Here is a 24829-nt window from a genome sequence, read left to right as displayed (position 1 = left end):
AAACACTCACTGCAGAGAGACGTTCTCAGCCATTTCTGTGGACTCCTGTACAGAATGGGAATGTGCCACTAGGGAACCTTTCAAAGTTGCATTTGAACACTCGGCGGTTATCACTCAACTTGTCCAGTTCTCCTGGAGTATTTAACGTGACTAACTTATCTTTGGTATTCAATGAAAGTGATGTGAGATCCCTTTTTATTCCATGTGTCGTACTTCATATTTGTACACGGGATATTTCCCAACGAGAAGTCTTCAGTAGACGATATATTACGGCTCAGAGGTTCTGAGCCAAAGCAATGTGATCTTTGGGTGTCAGTAGCTTTTTTCGTTGCCAGTATATCATTCAGTGAGTAGTAAGTGAGAGAGTTTAGGCCATGCTGCTGAGCGGTCTGGAAACAACTAGCAAAAATGCAGAGGAAGATGCTGTTTGGTAACATGATTTTATAAACACTGATTTGAGAAGTGTGAAGGTACTCACGTACGGTTGTCGCTGCATTGCTTTCTCGCACGTGATTTAACGCGAGTTTGAGAAAGGCAATTTTTTTTGCATGTTTTTTTATTGGTTCAGGTCAGTTAGTTTGATTATCGAGACAGGATTAAACAAAATTATCTGCTCACCTAACTTGGACTCAAGGGTTATAAATTCGCCATTGTTTTACCATTTTATTAGCTAACTTCGTGGCAGTCTTATTTTTTATAACAAGTGATTTTTGTTAAGATGGTTGTAATTCTTAAGGAATGAGGTTCATAATACAATTTTGAATGCTGGACTCTGTTCAGTCACTTAGCAAGTTGAGTTTCTTTCACAGTCTCCTGACGAAAGTTTAATTTTGTAGTTGTCTGTCACTGCATTGCATTTAACGGAACACAGTTGCTCAAAACATAAAGCAAAATGTGGATAGCATAGTTGCTTCTGCATGCATTGCACTTGTCAAGTTTTTTCTTTCGTTGGTTTGCCACTGCACTGTATTTTAATATTAAAATAATTCAAATGTGTGTGAATTTCTAAGGGACCAAACTGCTGTTGTCATCGGTCCCTAGACTTACACACTACTTAAACTAACTTATGATAAGAACAACACACACACACACACACACACACACACACACACACACACACACACACACACACACACACACCCATGCCCGAGAGAGGACTCGAACCTCCGGCGGGAGGGGCCGCACAATCCGTGACATGGCACCTCAAACCGAGCGGCCACTCCGCGCGGCCCTTTAATGTTCACCACTGTCGAGTAGTACCGAGTTGTCGTTACCACAAGGTAAGTCATCAAAATTTATTAGGTCCAGTTTAATACCAGTCAGGAAGCAGTAAATACGTTCACATTCAAGCTTTGCCTTTGAAAATTATTATCAGGTTCAGTTCAGTAAAGTTTAGTTCAGGTCTCATTTACTTTCTCAACCAATGTTTTACTTACAGTGCAGTGTCATACACGCGTGTGTGTACCATTTTATTTAGTCACTTCGCGAACATAAATTTGCACGAAATTTTCACAGAAGCGTTTCGAATAGTTCTTTCAAAGTGTGGTTTGTAATTTTATGTAGAATCTTTATTCTGATAGTTTTGTGTGTTGGAACTGTAACACAAGCACTGTGACGTCACGCATTGTAGCACTGTTCACTGCACTGTACAGTACAGAATTTCACAGGATAGCCTATTTAGTATACAGTTTTACGAAGTCTAATTATTTTTAGTGTAAGTTAATTGCAGTACAGCTATACCATATAAAATGGATTTGGCAACACTTTTAAGTAGCGTTGACGTAAGCACACGATTTGCATTGTTCAGGTTCACGTTGTCATACAGACACACACGAAAGTTAAGAATAGGTAACCAATTTACATGTACAAAAACAAGAAACATCGATAAAAAAGCGAAACGGTTACAAATGTTTGTATGCCTGGTACAGCATAGTCGAAGACAAGAGCAATACTGTGTAATACTCTGCCACCAGTCGCCCGAAATTTCGGCAAAGTTTTCATTCCCCAACATGGTCATGGAAATGTCTGCTAGAGGCGTGGCCACGTGGACGAACTTAAATGTCAAGACACTGTGGCGTGAAGTTAGAATATGTTAATACATTTATTTTAATATATGTGGCTTAAATCTAAATGGAATAGACATAAAAGTTTGCCCTAGATTAAGAAAAATTGAATCTAAATGTGTTAGTGTGTCTCAAACCAAAAGAAAGTGTTAAACTCAACGAAAGGGCGCATGAAAGTTGGCTACTGGTAGGGAGCCCATGGGGTGCTTCCGTGACGTCAGCGACAGGGAACCGCTGCAGCCGAGTCGGCCTAACTTGATTCCTGACAGCTGCAGCGGGCTGAGCGTCGCAGCTTCGCGCGCCTTGCTCAGCCAGTCACGTAACGCGATTTTGTAAAAGCCTGTATTGGCAACGCCACAGAGTTGTTAAGTTACACAAACGACTATTGTTGTTCACTGGCAGCCGTCAGCGCTACGCTGCCAGGGAACTTCTTATACCGACTCCACTACACGCTCGTCTTTATGTAATTTTTTATATTTTAGTTGTTAGATCAGCTTTATTATGACTTCTATTTCATGAGTTTTATTTTCCTTTCTTGTTCCAATTCGGGCTTTTCATTTTATGTTTTACATTTTTATAATTTTGGCTTTTTTAGTTTTTTGGGGTCATCAGTCTTCTGACTGGTTTGATGCGGCCCGCCACGAATTCTTCTCCTGTGCCAACCTCTTCATCTCAGAGTAGCACTCGCAACCTACGTCCTCAATTATTTGCTGGATGTATTCCAATCTCTGACTTCCTCTACAGTTTTTGCCTTCTACAGCTCGCTCTAGTACCATGGAAGTCATTCCCTCACGCCTTAACAGATGTTATCTTATGCCTTCTCCTTCCGCATATTCCTTTCCTCTCCGATTCAGCGCAGAAACTCTTCATTCCTTACCTTATCAGTCCACCCAGTTATCAACAGTCGTCCGTTGCGCCACATCTCAAATGCTTCGATTCTCTTCTATTCCAGTTTACTCACATTCCATGTTTCACTATCATACAGTGCCGTACTCAAGACGTATGTTCTCAGAAATTTCTTCCTCAGATTAACGTATGTGTGAAATCTTACCGGACTTAACTGCTAAAGTCATCAGTCCCTAAGCTTACACACTACTTAACCTAAATTATCCTAAGGACAAACACACACATCCATGCCCTAAGGACTCGAACCTCCGCCGAGACCAGCCGCACAGTCCGTGACTTCAGCGCCCTAGACCGCTCGGCTAATCCCGCTCGGCCTCAAATTAACGCCTATGTTTGATGCTAGTAGCCTTCTCTTGGCCAGGAATGCCAAATTCGACATAGCTAGTCTGCTTTTGATGGCCTCCTTACTTCGTCAGTCATTGATTATTTTAATGCCTAGGTATCAGAATTGCTTAACTTGATGTACCTCGTGCCAATTGATCGTGATGTTAACTTTCTCGCTGTTCTCATTTCTGCTACTTTACTTTCGTCTTTATTCGATTTACTCTCAATCCATATTCTGTACTCAGACTGTTCATTCCATTCAGTAGATCATGTAATTCTTCTTCACTTTCACTCTGGATAGCAGTTTCATCAGCGAATCGTGTCATTGACACCCTTTCACCTTCAATTTTAATTCCACTCCTAAACCTTTCTTTTATTTCCATCATTGCTTCTTGGATGTACAGACTGAACAGTAGGGGCCCGAAGACTGCATTCCTGTCTTACACTCTTTTTAATCTGAGCACTTCGTTCTTGGTCGTCCACTCCTATTATTCCCTCTTGGCTCTTGTACATATCGTATGTTACCGGTATCTACCTATAGCTTACCCCTACGTTTGTCAGAATTTCGAACATCTTGCACCATTTTACACTGTCGAACGCTTTTCCCAGGTCGACAAATCCTATGAACGTGTCTTGATTTTTCTTCAGTCTTGCAACCATTATCAACCGCAACGTCAGAATTGCCTCTCTCGTGCCTTTACCTTTTTTAGTTAAGATGACAATGTTTTCAGCTCATCTTAGGATGGGAGGCAGGCACGCGGGATACGCCACGGGGCGCCAAGCTATACTGACTAACGCTTGCATATTTAACTGTACCAATAAAACTTTAACCTTTACCAGTGGATGTCAGGCTGTCCACGGGAAATCATAACCTTTTCTTGGGGCGGTCGTCGATTCGGCGCCGTCCTTCAGTAAGGGCGCATGTGCAGATTAACAGAACATTGTCAGTTTATTTTCTTGTCCCTCCTCGTACAGCCCTTTGCATTAGCAGAGAGAGACCATTCCATCAGGACTGGGCCAGGATGCGCAGTGGTCAGCTTACTGCACTCCCAGTTCGGGAAGACGACGCTTCACACGAGCGTCCGGCCATCCAGCTTCAAGTGTTTCATGAATTCCCTGAAACGCTTAAAGCAAATGCCGAGATGGTTTCTTCGAAAGGGCATTGCCGATTTCCTTCCCCAATCTACCCTAATCCGAACTTGTGCTCCGTCTCTAATGACCTGTTTCTCAATTCTTCCTTTCTTCAAATGGCTCTGAGCACTATGGGACTTAACATCTACGGTTATCAGTCCCCTGCTGCTGCTCTCATCTGTTGCTTTCCCCTCTTTGGGGAAGTGTGAGTGGGAGTCTGTAGCCTTTCGGCTTTTACTCCCCTGTGAACTTGTGTGTGTGATCTTTCTATAGTGTTTGGTGTCTGTGATTTGTGATGATTGTTGTGAGTGTGTCTGGTACTTGCCTGAGGGAGGCGAGAAGTTTGGTGTTATATGGGAAGGATCAGGATGATGGATTGGGTGTTGGGATTTTCTCTTCGACTTAGTCGTCGAAGATCGTCATAGGGCGCTTGTGCTTATTGCGGGACATGTCATACCGACCTAGGGAGTGGATGAGCGCGTTTCCGGATCTGGAAGAACCCTCATAGAAGGCCCTTGCCAGATCCTGGAAACGCTCTCTCAGGAGTGGGATTTCGGCTGCAGCGTGCAAGTCGTCTGTAGGGAATCCAAGAGGTAAGCGCAGTGCCCTTCTGAGGGCGCGGTTCTGCAGCCTCTGGAGTTTTTCCAGGTGCTGCTTTGCCGCGTATCCCCAGACAGGGCATGCATACTCCATTACTGGCCGGATCAGGGCCTGATACACATTTAATGCTACCGGGCAGGGAAGGGAGCTGGTTGTGTTCAGGATAGGATATAGGATGGACATTCTGGCGCAGGCCTTCCTGTGGACCTCGTCTATGTGGGGTTTCCACGTAAGACGAGAGTCCAAGGTTACGCCAAGGTACTTGGCGGTTCTGCGCCAGGGGAGTTGGGTTCCATTTAGGTGAAGGTGGAGGGGGGGACGTTGAGGAGGATCGCGCCTTCCGAGCCTGCGGGTAATCAGCATTGCCTGCGTCTTCTCAGAGTTGATGGTGACGCGCCAGCGACGGGCCCAAGTTTCTGTGTCATCTAAAACCTTTTGTAGCCTATGGATGACCAGGTCCTTGTTCGCGTTTCTAGTGTAGAAGGCTGTATCGTCAGCGTACTGTGCGGTGTGCACCAAGGGGGCCGTTGGAGTGTCCGCAGTGTACAAACTGTACAATACGGGCCCCAGGACCGATCCCTGTGGCACCCCAGCACGAATACGCCTTCTGGTGGAGGTGGCAGTTTCTACTTTGACGGAGAAAGTCCTATTCGTGAGGTAGCTCTTGATCAGCTGAACTATGCTCCCGGGAAACCCTTGTGTGTACAACTTGTAGAGTAGCCCTCTATGCCATACTGAATCAAAGGCTTTGGCTACGTCTAGTAGCACTATCCCGCAGTAGCCTCTGTGGTTGAAGCCCTCTGTGGCTGCTTCAACCATTCTCATGACCTCTTGTGGGGCAGAGTGGTTCTGTCGGAAGCCAAATTGGAAATCCGGCAGAATTTGCTCTCTGGTAATATGTTCTTGTATGGGTCTTAGCAGGAGGCGCTCATAGATCTTGCTGAGAGTTGGCAAGAGGCTAATCGGCCTGTAGTGCTGCGGGAATAGAGGGTCTTTCCCTGGTTTGTGTATCGCGACCACTTCCGCATGTTTCCAGCAAGCTGGGAAAACACGGGATCGAGTAATCTCGTTGAGGACGTTCGCGAGGTGTGTGATCGCTGTGGGTGGGAGTTTTTTGACTAACTGATTTGTGACACTGTCGTGCCCTGGCGCCTTTTTTGTAGGGAGGGACCTGATTACTCTTGCCACGTCCTCGGGGGCAAAAAGTATGGGTTCGTCCTCTGGGTCCTCCTCGGCATTGAGGAAGACAGCCAGTTGACGACGGACCACTCTTTCATGCTCGTCCTCCTGGGGTTCTGCCGCTTGGAACTGCTTCTCGTAGGAGTCGGCGAGGGCGTTGGCCTTTTCAGCATGGCTGCAGACCAGTCCCCGCTCGCCGTGCAGTGGCGGCATCCTAGCGCGTCGTTTTGTAAACTGTTTTGTCGCTTGCCATAGTGTATGATCGTCTACTTTGAGAGCTGTGAGGCGGTTTTGCCATTGCTGGTTTCTGTGCTCATTGAGCGCTGCCTTCAGTTCTCTCTGTAGACGATTGAGCAGCCTCCTGGTGGCCTGATTTCTGGTGATCTTCCACTCTTTTGCTACTCTGTTCTTATGTAGAATTTGAGCTAGCAAGTGCTCCGGGAGCTGTATTTGCGGCGGTGGGCCATCCCTTTGTGGAGGGGTGGCTTCTTCCGCTGCCTGCAAGATGGTGCCTGTTAGGTCTTGTAGCGCTTGTTCTACTGTTTCGGCAGTAGGTGGCGGAGCGCGAGCGATATCAGAGGCGACAGTTTCTTGGTATCGCTCCCAGTCTGTACGTTTGTACGACGTCTGGTACCGTGGGAGTGCTACCCATTCTCCCACATCGACCTCCAGAATCACTGGGTTGTGGTCGGAGGACATTCTGTTGATTGTCCTTGCGGTCACAAACCCTGCGATCCTCCTAGTGAGAGCTATATCTATCACGTCGGGCCTGCCTCCATTTTTTGGAAAATGTGTGGGCTCGACTGGACCCCATGTTTCGAAGTGGTGGGCGCGCGCTAGTCCCCTAGAACTTAGAACTACTTAAACCTAACTAACCTAAGGACATCACACAACACCCAGTCATCACGAGGCAGAGAAAATCCCTGACCCCGCCGGGAATCGAACCCGGGAACCCGGGCGTGGGAAGCGAGAACGCTACCGCACGACCACGAGCTGCGGACTCTTAATTCTTCCTTACCATTTTAGCACGCTGACGTGTATGTTCTGGGGCCTCACCTCCCACCCCCACCGCCCACCGCAAACTACGAATAAATATATTCGTAACTTAGCGACGATGGAGACAGTCGATCCAAAAGTTTTACATAAAGCTAAATACTCCTTGGGTAGTCAAGTGGTATTACAGCCATACTGCCATACTTGGCCGAAAGCTCGAGCAATTTTAATTACTTGACGTGGTCGGAAACACAAGAACTTTTAATTCAATGTTACCGCCGCGTCACTCTGCATTCTTACGTGGCTGTAGTGTACCTGCCTGGCATCCACATCCATTTCCCACAAGGAGACACCCTCTTCCTGCTATAAAACTTCATCACGACGGTAGTTTTCCATCTCGCTATGATCAGGGCCTGATGAGACCATTTTCTTTTTCACAGTCGCTGAGCGAGTCTAGGAGACTTTGAAGAATACCGTCTTGCTTCAAGAATATGTATTCATCTGTACGTCACCTATGAACCGAAATGCTACAGTTGCAAAGAGAAAATACAATTTCTGAGACAGAAGAAAGAGGAAAATGTGAAATTTCAAGGCCGAAAAGAGCCCCATTCCAAGAACTGTGGTTAACTGCAGCTCTGTAGGCTGCTACAAAGCGCAGCATACCGTCATGGAATTACAGAAAATTCGGTAATCCATCTGGCATGGCTGTAGAATAATGTGTGAAAATGAGGAGGTAAAGACCATCTTGCATTAGATCTAGACTGTTAAGAATAGGTTGTACTGGTGAGTACAGCGCCATCTGTCACAAAGCGAAAAAAAATGGTCCAAGTAAAACATTCATATTTCTTTACGTTCTACGCCAATATTTAATAAAAATGGGGTTCCTATTTAAAAAAAGGCAGTCGATATCCGTTTGACCTATGGCAGTGCCATCTAGCGGGCCAACGATAGCGCCATCTGGTTTCCCCTTTCAAGCCAGACGAGTTTCGTTCTTTGTAGTTTTTTCGTTTGACGCTTATTTCGTGAGATATTTGGCCCGATCACGATCAAAGGACCACCCTGTGTATCGTGCTCGGCGAAAAGACTACAGACATCGAACCATTGTGTAAACTTCCCTGAATAGACTCTGAGACTGTGTTGACTGTCAGCAGTTTCCAGAAGAAGAGATAGAATCAAAATTCGCGGTAATTGGACCATTTTTAATGTCTCCTGGGAGACATTACTTCACATTCCTGACAATATGATGAGTACACTTCTGTGGACAGTATTTTCACGACTAACCTCCTCATCCTCGCCGGTTGCTGTGGGCTGTTATCTTATTTGTAAACACGCATACCACACTCGGCGAAAATAGTCAATATTGTCCATCTAAGTGGTATTGTCCATGTAAGTGGTAAAATTTGAGAGTTTGTGGTAAGTTTCAATGGGACCAAACTTCTGAGGTGGTCGATGTGTAGGCTTACGCACTACTTAATCTAACTTAAACTAACTTACGCTAAGGACAACACACACACACCCATTCCGAAGGGAGTACTCGAACCTCCGACGGGGGTGGGGGGTCCTTATAAGTGTCAGGCACTGCTTGTACGTCACTAGTGCGACAGCAGTATCAAACAGACAAATGACGGCGCACCTGTTGCTGCAGAGTGGCGCTCCGCTCGACGGCGGCCGCGACCGCGTCCGCGATGCGCGCGTCGAGTGAGCGCAGCGCGTGGTCGAGGGCTCCGCTGTGCTGGACGGCGGCGACCAGCCTCTCGGCGGCCTCGACGTAGCCGTTCCACGGCAGGTCCAGCTCGGCGGCGCGCTGCGTCAGGCAACCGCGCAGCACGTTCAGGCAGAGCCCGGCGCAGGGGCGGACGCGCCGCCGCAGCCCCCGGCAGCGCCAGCAGTGCGACATGCGCACCAGCGCCGCCTGGCACTGCGACTCGGCCGCCGCACCACCTGTTCCGACACAGCGGGAACGGTGTTCAGCTGCAGCGCTCTGAGGCGACGAACCAGTGCTGCATCGTCACAGCACGAAATGATTCAGTGTACTGTACGACTACCTCCAGTTTCAGTAACTGCACAGAACTATCGCACTGCCTGCTCAACATGTTGGACACCTACCTCAGGCTGCTGTAACTGAATAACACCTGCAGTACAGCATATGCAGCAGCGCCACGTGCCACTGCACGTCGGCCACTTCTCCACCTCTGGTAACACAGCAGGTGTTGTGCTCAGTTACAGCGGTCTGGGCCAGGTCTACTGCATACTGAGCCAGTCCTGCCTCATCACAGCATGTGGCAGTGCAAACAGGATGTGGCACCGTGTCTGGGCCGCTACTTCTGTAAGTAGGCTGTTTATGTTTTCTTATTGGCAACGTTACGTAGCGCTCTGTATGAAAATCACTGCCTGTGGTGTGTGCAGCCTGTGGCTAGTTTGCATTGTTGTCTGCCATTGTAGTGTTAGGCAGCGGCAGCTGGATGTGAACAGCGCGTAGCGTTGCGCAGTTGGAGGTGAGCCGCCAGCAGTGGTGGATGTGTGAAATGAGATGGCGGATTTTTGAGTACAGAATGGATATTATGAACTGCTATGTATATTATGCTTTTTCATGACTATTAAGGTAAATACAGTGTTTGTTCACTATTAAAATCTTTCATTTGCTAACTATCCCTATCAGTAGTTAGTGCCTTCAGTAGTTTGAATCTTTTATTTGGCTGGCAGTAGTGGCGCTCGCTGTATTGCAGTAGTTCGAGTAATGAAGATTTTTGTGAGGTAAGTTATTTGTGAAAGGTATAGTTTAATGTTACTCAGGGCCATTCTTTTGCAGGGATCTTTGATAGTCAGGTTAAGCACAGTCTTGTATAAATTGTTCAAAGGGGACGTTTCACTTCACCATTGGCAGCAGGGTGCTATTTACTCATGCTAGCACGCGCCGCGACAATCCTGCACTGGCTGTGTGCGCTACATAGCTGATTCAGATTGATCAGCTATGTAGCACACACAGCCAGTGCAGGAGTATCGCGGCGCGTGCTAGCGTGAGTAATACGACACACACAGCACTGAAGACTGCCATGCTGCCAGCTCCACTGCAGTAACAGGGGTGACGTTCAGATACATCAGTCTCAAATAGCAGAGTAGCAGTATGGTATCAACACAGCATATGGTAGAGCAAACACTTCGATTTCTCCAGCACGTGACATGAGACCTGGTGCTACTCCACCTGTGACAGCATTACAGGCACCTGCACAGCACGTCGAGCCAGTATGTGGCAGTGCGAGGAGTATGACATGAGCAGCAGTGCAGTCCAGCTATGCACACTGTATAGGATATTTTAGTTACGGCAGGATGGGCCGATTTTCGGCACAGTCATGCAGCGCAGCTTCAGCACGCTATATGGCACTCTGAGCAGTACGGCATCAGCAACACAGGTGTTATTCAGTTACAGCAGCCCGAGGTAGGTGTACAACACGTTGAGCAGGCAGCGCGATAGTTCTATGCAGTTACTGAAACTGGAGGTAGTCATACAGTACACTGAATCATTTCAGCAGCACTGTGCTATGAGCTGTGTGACATATAGGGTGATCAAAAAGTCAGTATAAATTTGAAACCTTAATAAACCACGGAATAATGTAGATAGAGAGGTAAAAATTAACACACATGATACTTGGAATGATATGGGGTTATATTAGAACAAAAAAAACAAAGTTCACGAACTGTCCGACAGATGGCGCTGGACAACAAAACTTCGCTGACTGCGCATGACAATCGTGTACAAAAGGAGCTGTAATGAGAGAGAGAATCAGATGCGCGACCAGTCGCAGCATGTTTACGTTACCTGAAAAGACGTTTTTAGTGAAGCTGTATTATCAGAATGGGGAATGTGCTAGTTCAGCGTTACGATGCTATCGCCATAGGAAGGGGATTCGAACGGGTAAAGGTCCGTTGACAGATGCAGCTGTGGCGAGAATGATTTCGGGGTTCGAAGCCGCGGGTTGTTTAGACGATAGACCCCGTAGTGGCCGACCGAGCACAAGGCGTAATGCTGCTGAGACAGTTCAGGAAGAAATGGAGACTGTAGTGGCTTCGTCTATGCACGGGGAAGTCAGCGCTCGTGCAGTCGCACGTCGCACCGGCATTCCATACACTACTGTTTGGTTGGCACTGAGGCGTACCTTCCGATGCTATCCGTACAAAATCCATCGGCACTATGAACTGTTACCTGGCGATTTAGTGAAGCGGAGGGCATTTGCGATGTGGGCGTTTCAAAAGATGGCCGAAGATGACGATTGGTTGAGTAACGTGTTGTGGACCGACGAAGCTCATTTCACGCTCGGAGGGTCTGTCAAGGCCCACAACTGCAGAATTTGGTCTACCGAAAATCCTAGAAATGTCGTGAAAACTCCATGGCACGACGAGTAAGTCACGGTATGGGTTGGATTTACCACATCTACCGATATCGGGCCTTTTTTCTTCGAGGAAATGTGTGATTCTGGTTTTGTAACTGCTATCGTGACGGGTGAGAGGTACGCCGATATGTTACAGAATCGCATCATCCCCAGCCAGGATGATAAACACCTGATGGAACGTACGATGTTTATGCAGGATGAGGCTCCACCCCATATTGCTAGACGCGTGAAAGATCTCTTGCGCGCGTCGTTTGGTGATGATCGTGTGCTCAGCCGCCACTTTCGTGATGCTTGGGCTCCCAGGTCCCCAGACCTCAGTCCGTGCGATTATTGGCTTTGGGGTTACCTGAAGTCGCAAGTGTATCGTGATCGACCGGGGATGCTGAAAGACAACATCCGACGCCAATGCCTCACAATAACTCCGGACATGCTTTACAGTGCTGTTCACAACATTATTCCCCGACTACAGCTATTGTTGAGGAATGATGGTCTACATATTGAGCATTTCCTGTAAAGAACATCATCTTTGCTTTGTCTTCCTTTGTTATGCTAATTATTGCTATTCTGATCAGATGAAGCGCCATCTGTCTGACATTTTTTGAACTTTTGTATTTTTGTAGCTCTAATAAAACCCCATGTCATTCCAAGCATGTGTGTCAATTTGTACCTCTCTATCTACATCATTCCGTGATTTATTCGGTTTTCAAATTTATACTGACTTCTTGATCACCCGGTATATACCGGAGCTGTGAAGCTGTTTTACGTCTTTGCCTAGAGTGTAGTCGCTAGGTGGCGCTTCGGTGGTTTGTTAGTTGAGTCTTTGGTTCCTTGGGCAACATATTAAGCCTTGGCCGGTCATTCGGTCGCAGTCAGGACGTGACAGAGACAGCAGGCACACGTGATGGCTGTTAACGGAGCTCACGGGCGCACGGTTGTCCAAGCGGGCGGTCGTCGCTGGAGTTGTGTCGGTCGGCGATATTTGGGCCTAATGTCGATGCAGCCGGTTTACCCTGCATTAAGGAGGCCTAGTTGCTCGTATGGGTGTTGGAGTGTTGTTCATTTTTTGATGCCATCTGCTCTGCCCTTAGCGGTAAGGTACTCGTTACTTGATTGCCGCATGTGCTCCCGTGTTCAAGATGCTCCTGCTACGCTGGATTGCCTGTCGTTCTCCATCACTCTGTTTGAAGAATTGAACTTATCGTTTGGTGCCTCTGTTTGAAACTGAGTGCCACATTTGTGTGTCTTAAAACTTACTTTAAATACAAATTGTTCAGTGTCTGCTTATTTGTCAGCTGTGCCTGAAATTAACTGTCACATCTTCTAGGCAGTGTCGTGTGTTACTGACACGGAGGTCGAAACTGATTTGTACTGGAAGTTGTTCCTTCCCTGAGTGATGTAACGACTATAAAGCTGCTTACGGCTGTGGTAATCAGACGCTTGTGGACAGCGAATCTTGGCTCTTTTGGGTAATTGTGTCCTGTAGCTCTGGTGAGATTTTGACTCTCCATTAAAATTAATATTTATTGTTTCAAATGTGATTACGATAGTATTTCTTTGAATGTTGTTATTCTAAACAATCTTATTGAGACCTAGACTGTCGTACCTGCCCATTCTGTGGGTTTTGTACGTAATAGTTTTAATATTGATGTAGTGCTCAACTGTTAAATGGTATTTCATTATTTTCCACGTCAGCATCTTGAGTATACCCAACATCCTTCCCTAATTGAGCAAGTACGTTTTCAGAATTAATTCATTCACTTTGGCCACTGAAACAAAAAAATTTATTTCTATCGAACCTGTTTGTGTGCTGTTTACATGCAAAACTGAATTGGAGAGTTCCTATTTTTATTGTATGTTTGAAGAGTCCTCTGTATTTATAGTGGTAAGGCGCAGTAAGAGAATTCAGAAAAAATCTCTGGTTGATGGTTTCAGAATTATGTGCTTCAATCTTGGCCACTGGTATAAAAAATTCATTTTTCTATTTATTTATTTTGAACCTATTTGTGTGTTGTTTACCTGTAAATATGAATTGAAGAGTTCCATTTTTAATGTATGTTTGAAAAATACTCTGTGTTTATGGTGGTAAGGTGTAACAAGAGAATTCAGAAGAGATGTGTCTCTGCCATGCAGCTGAATTATAAGTTGTATCTATGCTATAAAATATTGTTCGACTGTTGTGAAGTAACAAATGACTTGTGATAAATGGCGTGCACCTTTCCGTCCCCGTTTAGTAGTTCCTTTATCCTGGGGTGTCCAATGACATTTCGCACTTGTGAGAGCAGAAGTGCCGTAGACTTTTGTATGCTGGCCTAAGGCAGTTAACTGAGCCACTGCAGTCTATGATACCATAAGTAGAAGGACACACACAGCACCAAAGTACCATCTGGCGCAGTATGTGGCCTGCGAATCTGTCAGTCGCAGCAGAAGTGAAGTTCAGTTACTGCAACCTCCTATAGCAGATGGTCTCTGCATTAGCTACAGCACTGCATGGCAGCACTAGCAGCAGTACACGTGCAGCAGTGCCACGTGTCATTGTGTCACAATAACAGGTTTACTTACGCAGCACAGGAACAATTAAATTACTGTGGCCGTATTTGTCAAGAAATCGTGATATTTACATCTATTTAGATGCAACTTTAGCGAGCGAGACGTACCTGTATTAACGAAAACAGTATGGTAACGACTGCATGACAGTACCAACGACTTACAAACCACTACTGTACAAAACAAGCAGTACATCTAAAAATGGTGCCAATTCAATGTGTGGCTATGTATCAATCAGTGAGCATGTAAAACATTTTCGAATCATTCCTCGCCAATTGTACTACTGTCACCAGCAGATTCTACACTCAGTTACAATGCAGAATGGAGCAGAAGTGCAGAAGACAGAGTGCAGAATGTGGCCTGCGTTGGCCTCCACAAAAGTGGTCAGTATGACTGAATTGAGAGTGATACGTTTGAATACTGTTTCCTCGGTGGCATTTCCAGAACTGTGGGATTAGGGATTTTCACCTGCTTCGAGATGACTGAGTGTTTGTGTTGTCAACATCATTTCATCATCATTCACAAAAGTGGCCAGTTTGGACTGAGCAAAGGTTGGGAGTTTGTTGGGGCGCTGATAACCGCGTTGAGTGCCCCACAAACCAAACATCATCATCATCCAGGACTCTGTCCACTCATTCCAGTGTGCATAAGTGACAACTGAGGAGCTACGTTAAGTAGAAGTACCACATGCAGTTTTGAACAGCTGCTATTAATGTTTGAAGAAGTGTTGTATTGTCCCCTCTCCGTACCTCCACTGATATAATTAAAGCTATCGGGAGAGGATGATGCAGCGGTCAGTCTACATGGCCTCCTTGCCCATATTTTTGTGTTCAGTTCTCTTAGTATGGTTAATAGGTCTCATACAAGTTTACTTACACGAAGTGAGATGTAACGCCATAAACATCCCTGTGAAGCCTATTACAACATAAGCGCGGACTCTACCATATGATGCTGCCTCGTGTGACGCACCAAGTACACTTTATTAACTTTAACGTTTAAAGTTTCATATAATCACATCAAATAGGTAAGCGTATCAGAAAACAAAACGCATTTTATAAATAGTTATTTACGCTACAATACATTCATCTTTATGTTTAGAAACGGAGATCTGTGAGAAATTTCCAGTTGAGTAAATTCATAGATGACAAAAATTGTTCACATGGCTCTCAGCACTATGACACTTAACGGCTGTGGTCATCAGTCCCCTAGAGCTTAGAACTACTTAAACCTAACCAACCTAAGGACATTAAACACATCCATGCCCGAGGCAGTATTCGAACCTGCGACCGTAACGGTCCTGCGGCTCAGACTATAGCGCCTAGAACCGCTCGGCCACTCCGGCCGGCATAGATGACATTTGCGTGGAATCCACAATACAGTTATCTGAATGAAGAATCCATATTTCTTATAATAACCGCCCATTTGTTGTAGTTTGTTGTGCTATGTATCAGTAGTCATGTATAACCAGAAATCTTCTTGACTCTTGTCCGTTTTTGAGTTTTAAGTAATTGATAGCATTTTCTTCCTTTTGGGGTAAGATTCTTCATCTGGATGTGGAAGGCCCGTCGGTATTTTCATGCTGGGCCGTGTTCTTTGGATTCCTCCTCATTTAATTCAGATGGACAGTCATAGGCCTACGTTGTTTGAATTTCCACAAACAAATCGGTGTCATCTAGATTCCAGGTGGTACATAGCGGAGAATGTGCCAGACGAATGAAATACGAGATCTTTTCAAAAAATTCCAGAACATTCGTAATTTCGCGCCAGTGATGTGTTAGAGCGAAATGCGGTTGGCATCCCTGCACACGCCTGTGTTAAATGTGTAACTCCCGGAAGTTTCATTGTTTCATATCTGCTGGTTATTGTTCAGTGCTGTACTGAGTAGAACGTTGTGTCGCACAGTTTTGCGTATTTTGAGCTGGCAGAGTTACAGGAGCAACGCATCTGCATTATACGTGAAATGCAAGAAAAACTTTACAGAGACACACTAAATGATGCGAGAATCCTAAGATTATGAGTGATTAAGCAGTGCCGGCCGGGGTGGCCGAGCGGTTCTAGGCGCTACAGTCTGGAACCGCGCGACCGCTACGGTCGCAGGTTCGAATCCTGCCTCGGGCATGGATGTGTGTGATGTCCTTAGGTTAGTTAGGTTTATATAGTTCTAAGTTCTAGCGGACTGATGACCTTAGAAGTTAAGTCCCATAGTGCTCAGAGCCATTTGAACCATTTGATTAAGCAGTACTCGGTGTTCCGAATGGTTCACGCGGTTTAAAAATGGCCGGACGGAAGTTAAAAATTACCCTTGTTCAGCACGCCCTTCGACGTCTACCGACGACGGTTGTTTGTGTGAGGAAGTCAACGAAATTGTGCAAATCGAAGACTGACTGCCCGAGAGATTGCAGAAGAATGTAACATTCTGGTTCGATCACGTCATGAGATCCAGACGCAGATTCTTGGAACGCGTGCTGTTGCCGTCAAGTTCGTCCCACGGCTTATCAGTCATGCGTGACAACTGCACAAGTAACGAAACCACTGTCCTGCCTCGTCCTCCGTGCTGTCCAGACCTGGCCCCTTGCGGACTTTTTTTTATTTCCAGAGTTGAAAACCTCCGGGACAATAGATGAGATATACAGTCATACTCAAAAGTATCCGAACGACCTGAATTGCATTTCGCCTGATTCGCATGACACCGGCATAACGCGGCTGTCTAGCAGGTCCTCTAATCGGCCCACGGTACAGTCGTTTACCTATTGAAAATGGTTCCAACAAGTCACCACTAGAAAACACTGCTCTGTATCGCAGTAACTAGAGATGTAAAGTAATACCACGATGTTACAAATATCAGGGAACACCTTATCACAGATAAGACTGTCCTCAAGGCTTGTAAGCTCACATTTATTACAATACCTGAAATGTTACCACTCTCATTATTACGTCAGGAAGGTAATGCACGTAGTAAGTTCGTCGTATTTATGATCTCCTCTTCAAAGTAACATTTCCTCTTCAAAGTATTAGTTAACACAAAATTTCATTAAAAATTTAAGTTATTCACGAGCAACAAGTTAAGAATATGTATGAACTTCAAGTGACACGACGAACCGTCTCGTTCTGCATATGGATTCAAACCCAGGTCAGGCAAACTAAGCAAAGATTTCGAGACTGACGCAAACTAACAGTCATTCCTCATTAGGCATACAGAGAGATATACCTCGATTTAAGACAGTATCAGTTAGCAAATATCAACTTTAAATTACATAACGCAAACATTTTTAACGGACGCGAATTCCTACCCAGCATCTCTTGTCCCTGTTAACGATCTACGAGAGATGTTAAATATTGCTTCTTCACAAGTAACTTACTTGAAATGCCGTGAGGTACAGCTTTGTGTTGGACAGGGATTCGAACCCAGAAACCTAATCAGATTGAGATCGAAACACAACCAACTGTGACATATCGGATTTCCTTGGCAGTAGCTAGATGTTTTAACTGAAATGACGAGAAGAAACATTAATTTTTTCCTTCCCAGGACTCCAACCCGGCACCTATGGCTGTTATATTCTAAATAAACGAACGTTAAATATGGGTTTGTTGCACCAGCAGCGACATGTGAGCATGTTTGAACTAGAAATAATACGTCGAAGAGTTCAGTGCTCACTGGGAATAGAGCCCCGCACATATCGTTGTTGACTACACACAAAGAGACGTCAGCTACCGAATTTTTCTCCACCAGCAGCTCGGAATAACATCTTGAACTTACAGTGATTTCGCAAATAGTTCTGTGTCTCACTGGGAGTCAGAAACTTCAGATATCGTTAGTGTTGACAACGAATGAAAATGCATTAAAAATCAAAATTATTATCCACCAGCAGATAGGTGTTTTCATGCAAGAGCTTGATAATACATACTGAAATCTTTAGTACCAGGCCAGGATTCGAACCCATTCACGCGTAATTCCTCAACATCTCCACAGCTGTTGAGGAATCTGCAGTTTTGAACAAACAACAAATTGTAGCCGAGCTGTATTGTCACGAAGAGATCAAATTCCTCGTTAAGGGAGGTCTGAGTTGCATTCTCAGTTCAGAACCAATTTTATCGACATACAGAAGCTCAGATAATAGATGGAATAAATGTCCTGTGACCCTACATAGTGTTTGTTTAGTCACTAGAAATAAATAACTAGTATAAGAAAGGTTACTGATGATAGAGTTTCTACATGTCGCCACTCCAGACTTTATTGTGGTACAACCTAACGTCTACTTGGCAGAGAAGGAATATCATCTTTAATGTGAATTTCAGACCACACTGCCATTATATCTTCTTCACTTGGTGTAGTCAGAAGAGAATGGAATCTTTCTCTCCCTATCTAAACTCATTGACAGAAGTGGGAATCGAACCCAGACCATAGGTATAATAAATTACCATCAGTCCAACAGACTACCAAACCCTCTTTTCTGTGACTCATTTTTCTATCTATGGTCAGCGACTAAGTGTAAAGTCAATGAGTCGGATGCAAGTTTTGCAACTGTGAAATACTTTCCTACATTATAGAAGCGAATGTTAAATTTGAACTAATACTGCGAAAATTTTGTACTTGCATAGCTTGAAATGGAAATCTTTCTGTTTATTTCAAAGGAAAACAATTGATTTTCTAAAGCATTGTCTGTCATACACAACTTGAAACAGGTCATGTCGACCAAATCGTATGGAAGAACTGACAGCGACGTATATCACAAGACAGTAACATCTCTTGCCTTTTGGATTGGCAGTACTCGATAGCCATTTCTAGGCGCAAGTAAATGAAGAAAGGCAGCGCGTTCTTGTTATCAAGTAACGTCTTCATCAATTACTTAATTTTAATGTAATCTATGATAAACTGCTGATGTTTGATATTAACATGAAAAGGATTCCGTAGACATGGAAAGAACCTGTTTTTGGGAAACTACTTCTACACTCCTGGAAATGGAAAAAAGAACACATTGACACCGGTGTGTCAGATCCACCATACTTGCACCGGACACTGCGAGAGGGCTGTACAAGCAATGATCACACGCACGGCACAGCGGACACACCAGGAACTGCGGTGTTGGCCGTCGAATGGCGCTAGCTGCGCAGCATTTGTGCACCGCCGCCGTCAGTGTCAGGCAGTTTGCCGTGGCATACGGAGCTCCATCGCAGTCTTTAACACTGGTAGCATGCCGCGACAGCGTGGACGCGAACCGTATGTGCAGTTGACGGACTTTGAGCGAGGGCGTATAGTGGGCATGCGGGAGGCCGGGTGGACGTACCGCCGAATTGCTCAACACGTGGGGCGTGAGGTCTCCACAGTACATCGATGTTGTCGCCAGTGGTCGGCGGAAGGTGCACGTGCCCGTCGACCTGGGACCGGACCGCAGCGACGCACGGATGCACGCCAAGACCGTAGGATCCTACGCAGTGCCGTAGGGGACCGCACCGCCACTTCCCAGCAAATTAGGGACACTGTTGCTCCTGGGGTATCGGCGAGGACCATTCGCAACCGTCTCCATGGAGCTGGGCTACGGTCCCGCACACCGTTAGGCCGTCTTCCGCTCACGCCCCAACATCGTGCAGCCCGCCTCCAGTGGTGTCGCGACAGGCGTGAATGGAGGGACGAATGGAGACGTGTCGTCTTCAGCGATGAGAGTCGCTTCTGCCTTGGTGCCAATGATGGTCGTATGCATGTTTGGCGCCGTGCAGGTGAGCGCCACAATCAGGACTGCATACGACCGAGGCACACAGGGCCAACACCCGGCGTCATGGTGTGGGGAGCGATCTCCTACACTGGCCGTACACCACTGGTGATCGTCGAGGGGACACTGAATAGTGCACGGTACATCCAAACCCTCATCGAACCCATCGTTCTACCATTCCTAGACCGGCAAGGGAACTTGCTGTTCCAACAGGACAATGCACGTCCGCATGTATCCCGTGCCACCCAACGTGCTCTAGAAGGTGTAAGTCAACTACCCTGGCCAGCAAGATCTCCGGATCTGTCCCCCATTGAGCATGTTTGGGACTGGATGAAGCGTCGTCTCACGCGGTCTGCACGTCCAGCACGAACGCTGGTCCAACTGAGGCGCCAGGTGGAAATGGCATGGCAAGCCGTTCCACAGGACTACATCCAGCATCTCTACGATCGTCTCCATGGGAGAATAGCAGCCTGCATTGCTGCGAAAGGTGGATATACACTGTACTAGTGCCGACATTGTGCATGCTCTGTTGCCTGTGTCTATGTGCCTGTGGTTCTGTCAGTGTGATCATGTGATGTATCTGACCCCAGGAATGTGTCAATAAAGTTTCCCCTTCCTGGGACAATGAATTCACGGTGTTCTTATTTCAATTTCCAGGAGTGTATATTGACCAAATGACATTAAATGATATTCAAGCACGTGTGTTCCAGCAGCAGTATGAATAAAATGATAGTAATAATGACGGTAATAATCGAATTGTCCGGTAACTTCACACTTCACAGTGGATTTTCTCGAACTAAGAAATTTGCTCAATTTGTGAAAATTCAAAATGGCTTTACTTCGAGCCTATGATGCTTAGAAGAGTCTTTACATCCTGCTGACATGAGAATAGCGTAATCTCCGTGTCAAATGCTTGCTTCTACTTAAGCATTTAATAGACTTGCATTTTTTCCACCGTGATTAATTTTCTAAGCTAAGCACATCATCTGTTTCAGCACACTCTTGAGGCTGGGAAATGTGGCCACAATGGTCTGGTGAAACGAATTATCACAGGTGCACTGCTTGGGTTCAGGAATTTACTTTTAAGAGGCAGAAACAGATTTATTTTACCTTTGGCAACCTCAAGAGAAAGACGTTATAATCCATAATCTGCATTAAACATCACGTTCCTTCATTTCCAACCGGGCAGAGCCGGTTTACGTTGGGAAATGACATAGCGGAAGTCATGGCAAACAGAAATACAGTCGCCAGTAAACTTACTTACATTAGAAAATTTTATTTTATTTGATGACCCGATAGCCATTTAAAGGAACAGGTCTCTTATTTTACTGGTACTTGATTGAACAAGAGACGTTGAAAAATTTGGTGCTGGACTGTGATTCGAATTCGTATCTCCTCTTTCGAGGATCTGAATCTCTCAGAACAGAATCATTTCCTTCATTTTGCCAATACTGCAATCTTCTCTAGGTCTCCTCCAAAGGATCCAGCACAAAAATACTCATAATTTCATTCCAAGCCCTATCAAGTGCACACCCATCTGCTAGTGAAAATTAACATGGATTTTTAATGTCTGTTTATGTGTTGCCAACAACTGCAATAGGTGTCGTTATATATGGTCAACCACGCACACATCTTACTGTTGGTCAGTAAGCAACTGATACTTAAGCTTTATTCGTGGATGCACGGTAGGTGTGCAGTTCGATTGTCGCTTAGGCACAAAAGTTTGTATCATTTTGGATTCAAACACCTGGCAGCTCATAAGAAAAACCGGTATGTAACATTTGATTTTTCTTAGTTAACAATCCGATTACGTGTTGGGTTCGTATCTTCGTCACAGAACTTCAAATCATGCACTTCTTCTTTAATTGCATGCACAGTTTGTTACTTCAGAATGGAGGTATATCAGACATCTTTTGTGGTTAGCTAACAGGGACGAAAGGGTCTTGATAGGGGCCCCCGTTTATTACATAAATTGTCGTCTTTTATTTTCAAGTTTAGATTTGGTTACCGGTATTGGCAAAAATTTCGGTAATTCATGACTCTTCATGGCTAGTCATCAATATGATATGATTAGATTAGATTAATTCTTGTTCCATAGATCATGAATACGACACTTCATAATGAAGTGGAACGTGTCATTTTAAATGAAAGATTTCTTTACATACCATGAGTCAATTTCTTTACAACAATTTCTTACACACACTGTCTCTCTCATTCTTTTTTATTGTTCTCTCCCCCCCCCCCCCCCACACACACACCGACACTCACACACACACATTCTTTTTTTTTATTTGTTTGTTGTGCTCGAGTATCGGCGAGGCACGAAAACGCCTGTGAATGAGTTTCTTAGTTTTGAGTACACGTACGAAAGAAATATAAAACAACTATGAGAGTTACTGATTTATGATGCTTAGTTTACAGTCAATTCTGAGTATTTTTAGCAACTACGCTGCCGTCCCTAAACCTACTTGCAGAAATACGAATCAGACGCATTACATATTCCAGGCAGTAGGAGCAGCGACTTGGAGACACCAGCTATGGTCACTTCCCAGCTCGCTGTAGGATCACATCGGTTCGTCTTCTTCCTGTAGGTACTGTAACTGAGATTTGGCAACAAGGGAACGTATGTTTGGCAACTCTGTGATTGGTCAGTTACTTCCTTGTGTGCACGGAATTAAGCCTCAAAGTTCACTTGATTTTACCTGTCATTTCCTTTGAATAATCTCAGTTATTATCGCTTGGGTGTAACAAAACATTGTAAACTTACGGTTTTCAACCCAGGAAAGTAGTTGCAGGTGGAATTCGCAACTAATCTCGTCCTTTAAATAGTGGTTTATGAGTTCTAGCCACTATTGGCCTCATAAGAGGCAGCTAAGACACATGCCTCTTCGCCAGCTCTGTGGTAACGTTCTGCCCTGTGAAAAAGCGTCTGCTGTGGTTCGCAGTTCCAGTCTCACTGACTTCAACGTTTTTACGCCTTCTGTGAAAGAGCTACAAGCGGTCAGATCAAACATCAGTAATGAAATTGCAAGAAAATACTTTCGGGTCATAGTGCAATGGTGAAAAACTTACAATGCTGCACAACAGGTAACGCCTCTTTCCGCTGCTGACAAGCAAATCTTGGGTTTCTAGAAATACGTAACTATATTTATGAAATGCCACATTTGCATACCTCTTGAGTATAACACAGCATACCAATTAAACACAGACCCAGTCAAAATGTAAGTGAGGAGTATTTTACTAATTCGTGTCGATAGAGGCATGCTTGTGTACAGATACTCAGTTTTATTAAACCAAACTTTCGTCGTAAGGTTATCGTGGGTAGTTTTATTTCATTTCTTATAATACAGTGCACAGTTTTCGTAAGGTTTCCTTTAGTGTTGTTGAAACAATAGTAAACATGAGAGCGAAATTAATCGTCAACGATACATGCGAATTCTCTGATATTATCTATAACTGTCTGACGATGCACATGCAGTTTATCGATTACATGCATGTAGAAAACTTGTTCTGAATTAAAGCTGTCAGACGAAGTTTGAAGAAGAATAAAATGTCACTACCACACGATAGCTAATGTAGAAAATACTTTTCTGACGTATTTGAGGACGATGCACTCTCCCCATACATAATGCACTCCTGGAAATTGAAATAAGAACACCGTGAATTCATTGTCCCAGGAAGGGGAAACTTTATTGACACATTCCTGGGGTCAGATACATCACTTGATCACACTGACAGAACCACAGGCACATAGACACAGGCAACAGAGCATGCACAATGTCGGCACTAGTACAGTGTATATCCACCTTTCGCAGCAATGCAGGCTGCTATTCTCCCATGGAGACGATCGTAGAGATGCTGGATGTAGTCCTGTGGAACGGCTTGCCATGCCATTTCCACCTGGCGCCTCAGTTGGACCAGCGTTCGTGCTGGACGTGCAGACCGCGTGAGACGACGCTTCATCCAGTCCCAAACATGCTCAATGGGGGACAGATCCGGAGATCTTGATGGCCAGGGTAGTTGACTTACACCTTCTAGAGCACGCTGGGTGGCACGGGATACATGCGGACGTGCATTGTCCTGTTGGAACAGCAAGTTCCCTTGCCGGTCTAGGAATGGTAGAACGATGGGTTCGATGACGGTTTGGATGTACCGTGCACTATTCAGTGTCCCCTCGACGATCACCAGTGGTGTACGGCCAGTGTAGGAGATCGCTCCCCACACCATGATGCCGGGTGTTGGCCCTGTGTGCCTCGGTCGTATGCAGTCCTGACTGTGGCACTCACCTGCACGGCGCCAAACATGCATACGACCATCATTGGCACCAAGGCAGAAGCGACTCTCATCGCTGAAGACGACACGTCTCCATTCGTCCCTCCATTCACGCCTGTCGCGACACCACTGGAGGCGGGCTGCACGATGTTGGGGCGTGAGCGGAAGACGGCCTAACGGTGTGCGGGACCGTAGCCCAGCTTCGTGAAGACGGTTGCGAATGGTCCTCGCCGATACCCCAGGAGCAACAGTGTCCCTAATTTGCTGGGAAGTGGCGGTGCGGTCCCCTACGGCACTGCGTAGGATCCTACGGTCTTGGCGTGCATCCGTGCATCGCTGCGGTCCGGTCCCAGGTCGACGGGCACGTGCACCTTCCGCCGACCACTGGCGACAACATCGATGTACTGTGGAGACCTCACGGCCCACGTGTTGAGCAATTCGGTGGTACGTCCACCTGGCCTCCCGCATGCCCACTATACGCCCTCGCTCAAAGTCCGTCAACTGCACATACGGTTCACGTCCACGCTGTCGCGGCATGCTACCAGTGTTAAAGACTGCGATGGAGCTCCGTATGCCACGGCAAACTGGCTGACACTGACGGCGGCGGTGCACAAATGCTGCGCAGCTAGCGCCATTCGACGGCCAACACCGCGGTTCCTGGTGTGTCCGCTGTGCCGTGCGTGTGATCATTGCTTGTACAGCCCTCTCGCAGTGTCCGGAG

The 24829-nt window shown here is 45.8% G+C and overlaps 1 protein-coding gene across 1 annotated transcript in view; it reads right to left on the bottom strand.

The window, feature by feature from the left end:
- Nucleotides 1-24743, bottom strand: part of LOC126150640 (glypican-5-like) — a 233901-nt gene extending 209158 nt beyond the window's left edge. Inside the window, exons 1-2 of the mRNA XM_049915888.1 lie at nt 24620-24743; nt 8830-9137 (exon numbers count right to left, since the gene is read on the bottom strand). Of these exons, the coding sequence (XP_049771845.1) occupies nt 8830-9137; nt 24620-24743 (432 nt within the window). The remainder of the gene's footprint in view (nt 1-8829; nt 9138-24619) is intronic.
- Nucleotides 24744-24829: the final 86 nt, after the last annotated feature.

This window comes from Schistocerca cancellata, chromosome 2, assembly GCF_023864275.1.
Source record: "Schistocerca cancellata isolate TAMUIC-IGC-003103 chromosome 2, iqSchCanc2.1, whole genome shotgun sequence".
Taxonomy (NCBI): Eukaryota; Metazoa; Arthropoda; class Insecta; order Orthoptera; family Acrididae; genus Schistocerca; species Schistocerca cancellata.
Note: the sequence above shows the minus strand (reverse complement) of the source record. Positions and strands in the feature narration are given on the sequence as shown.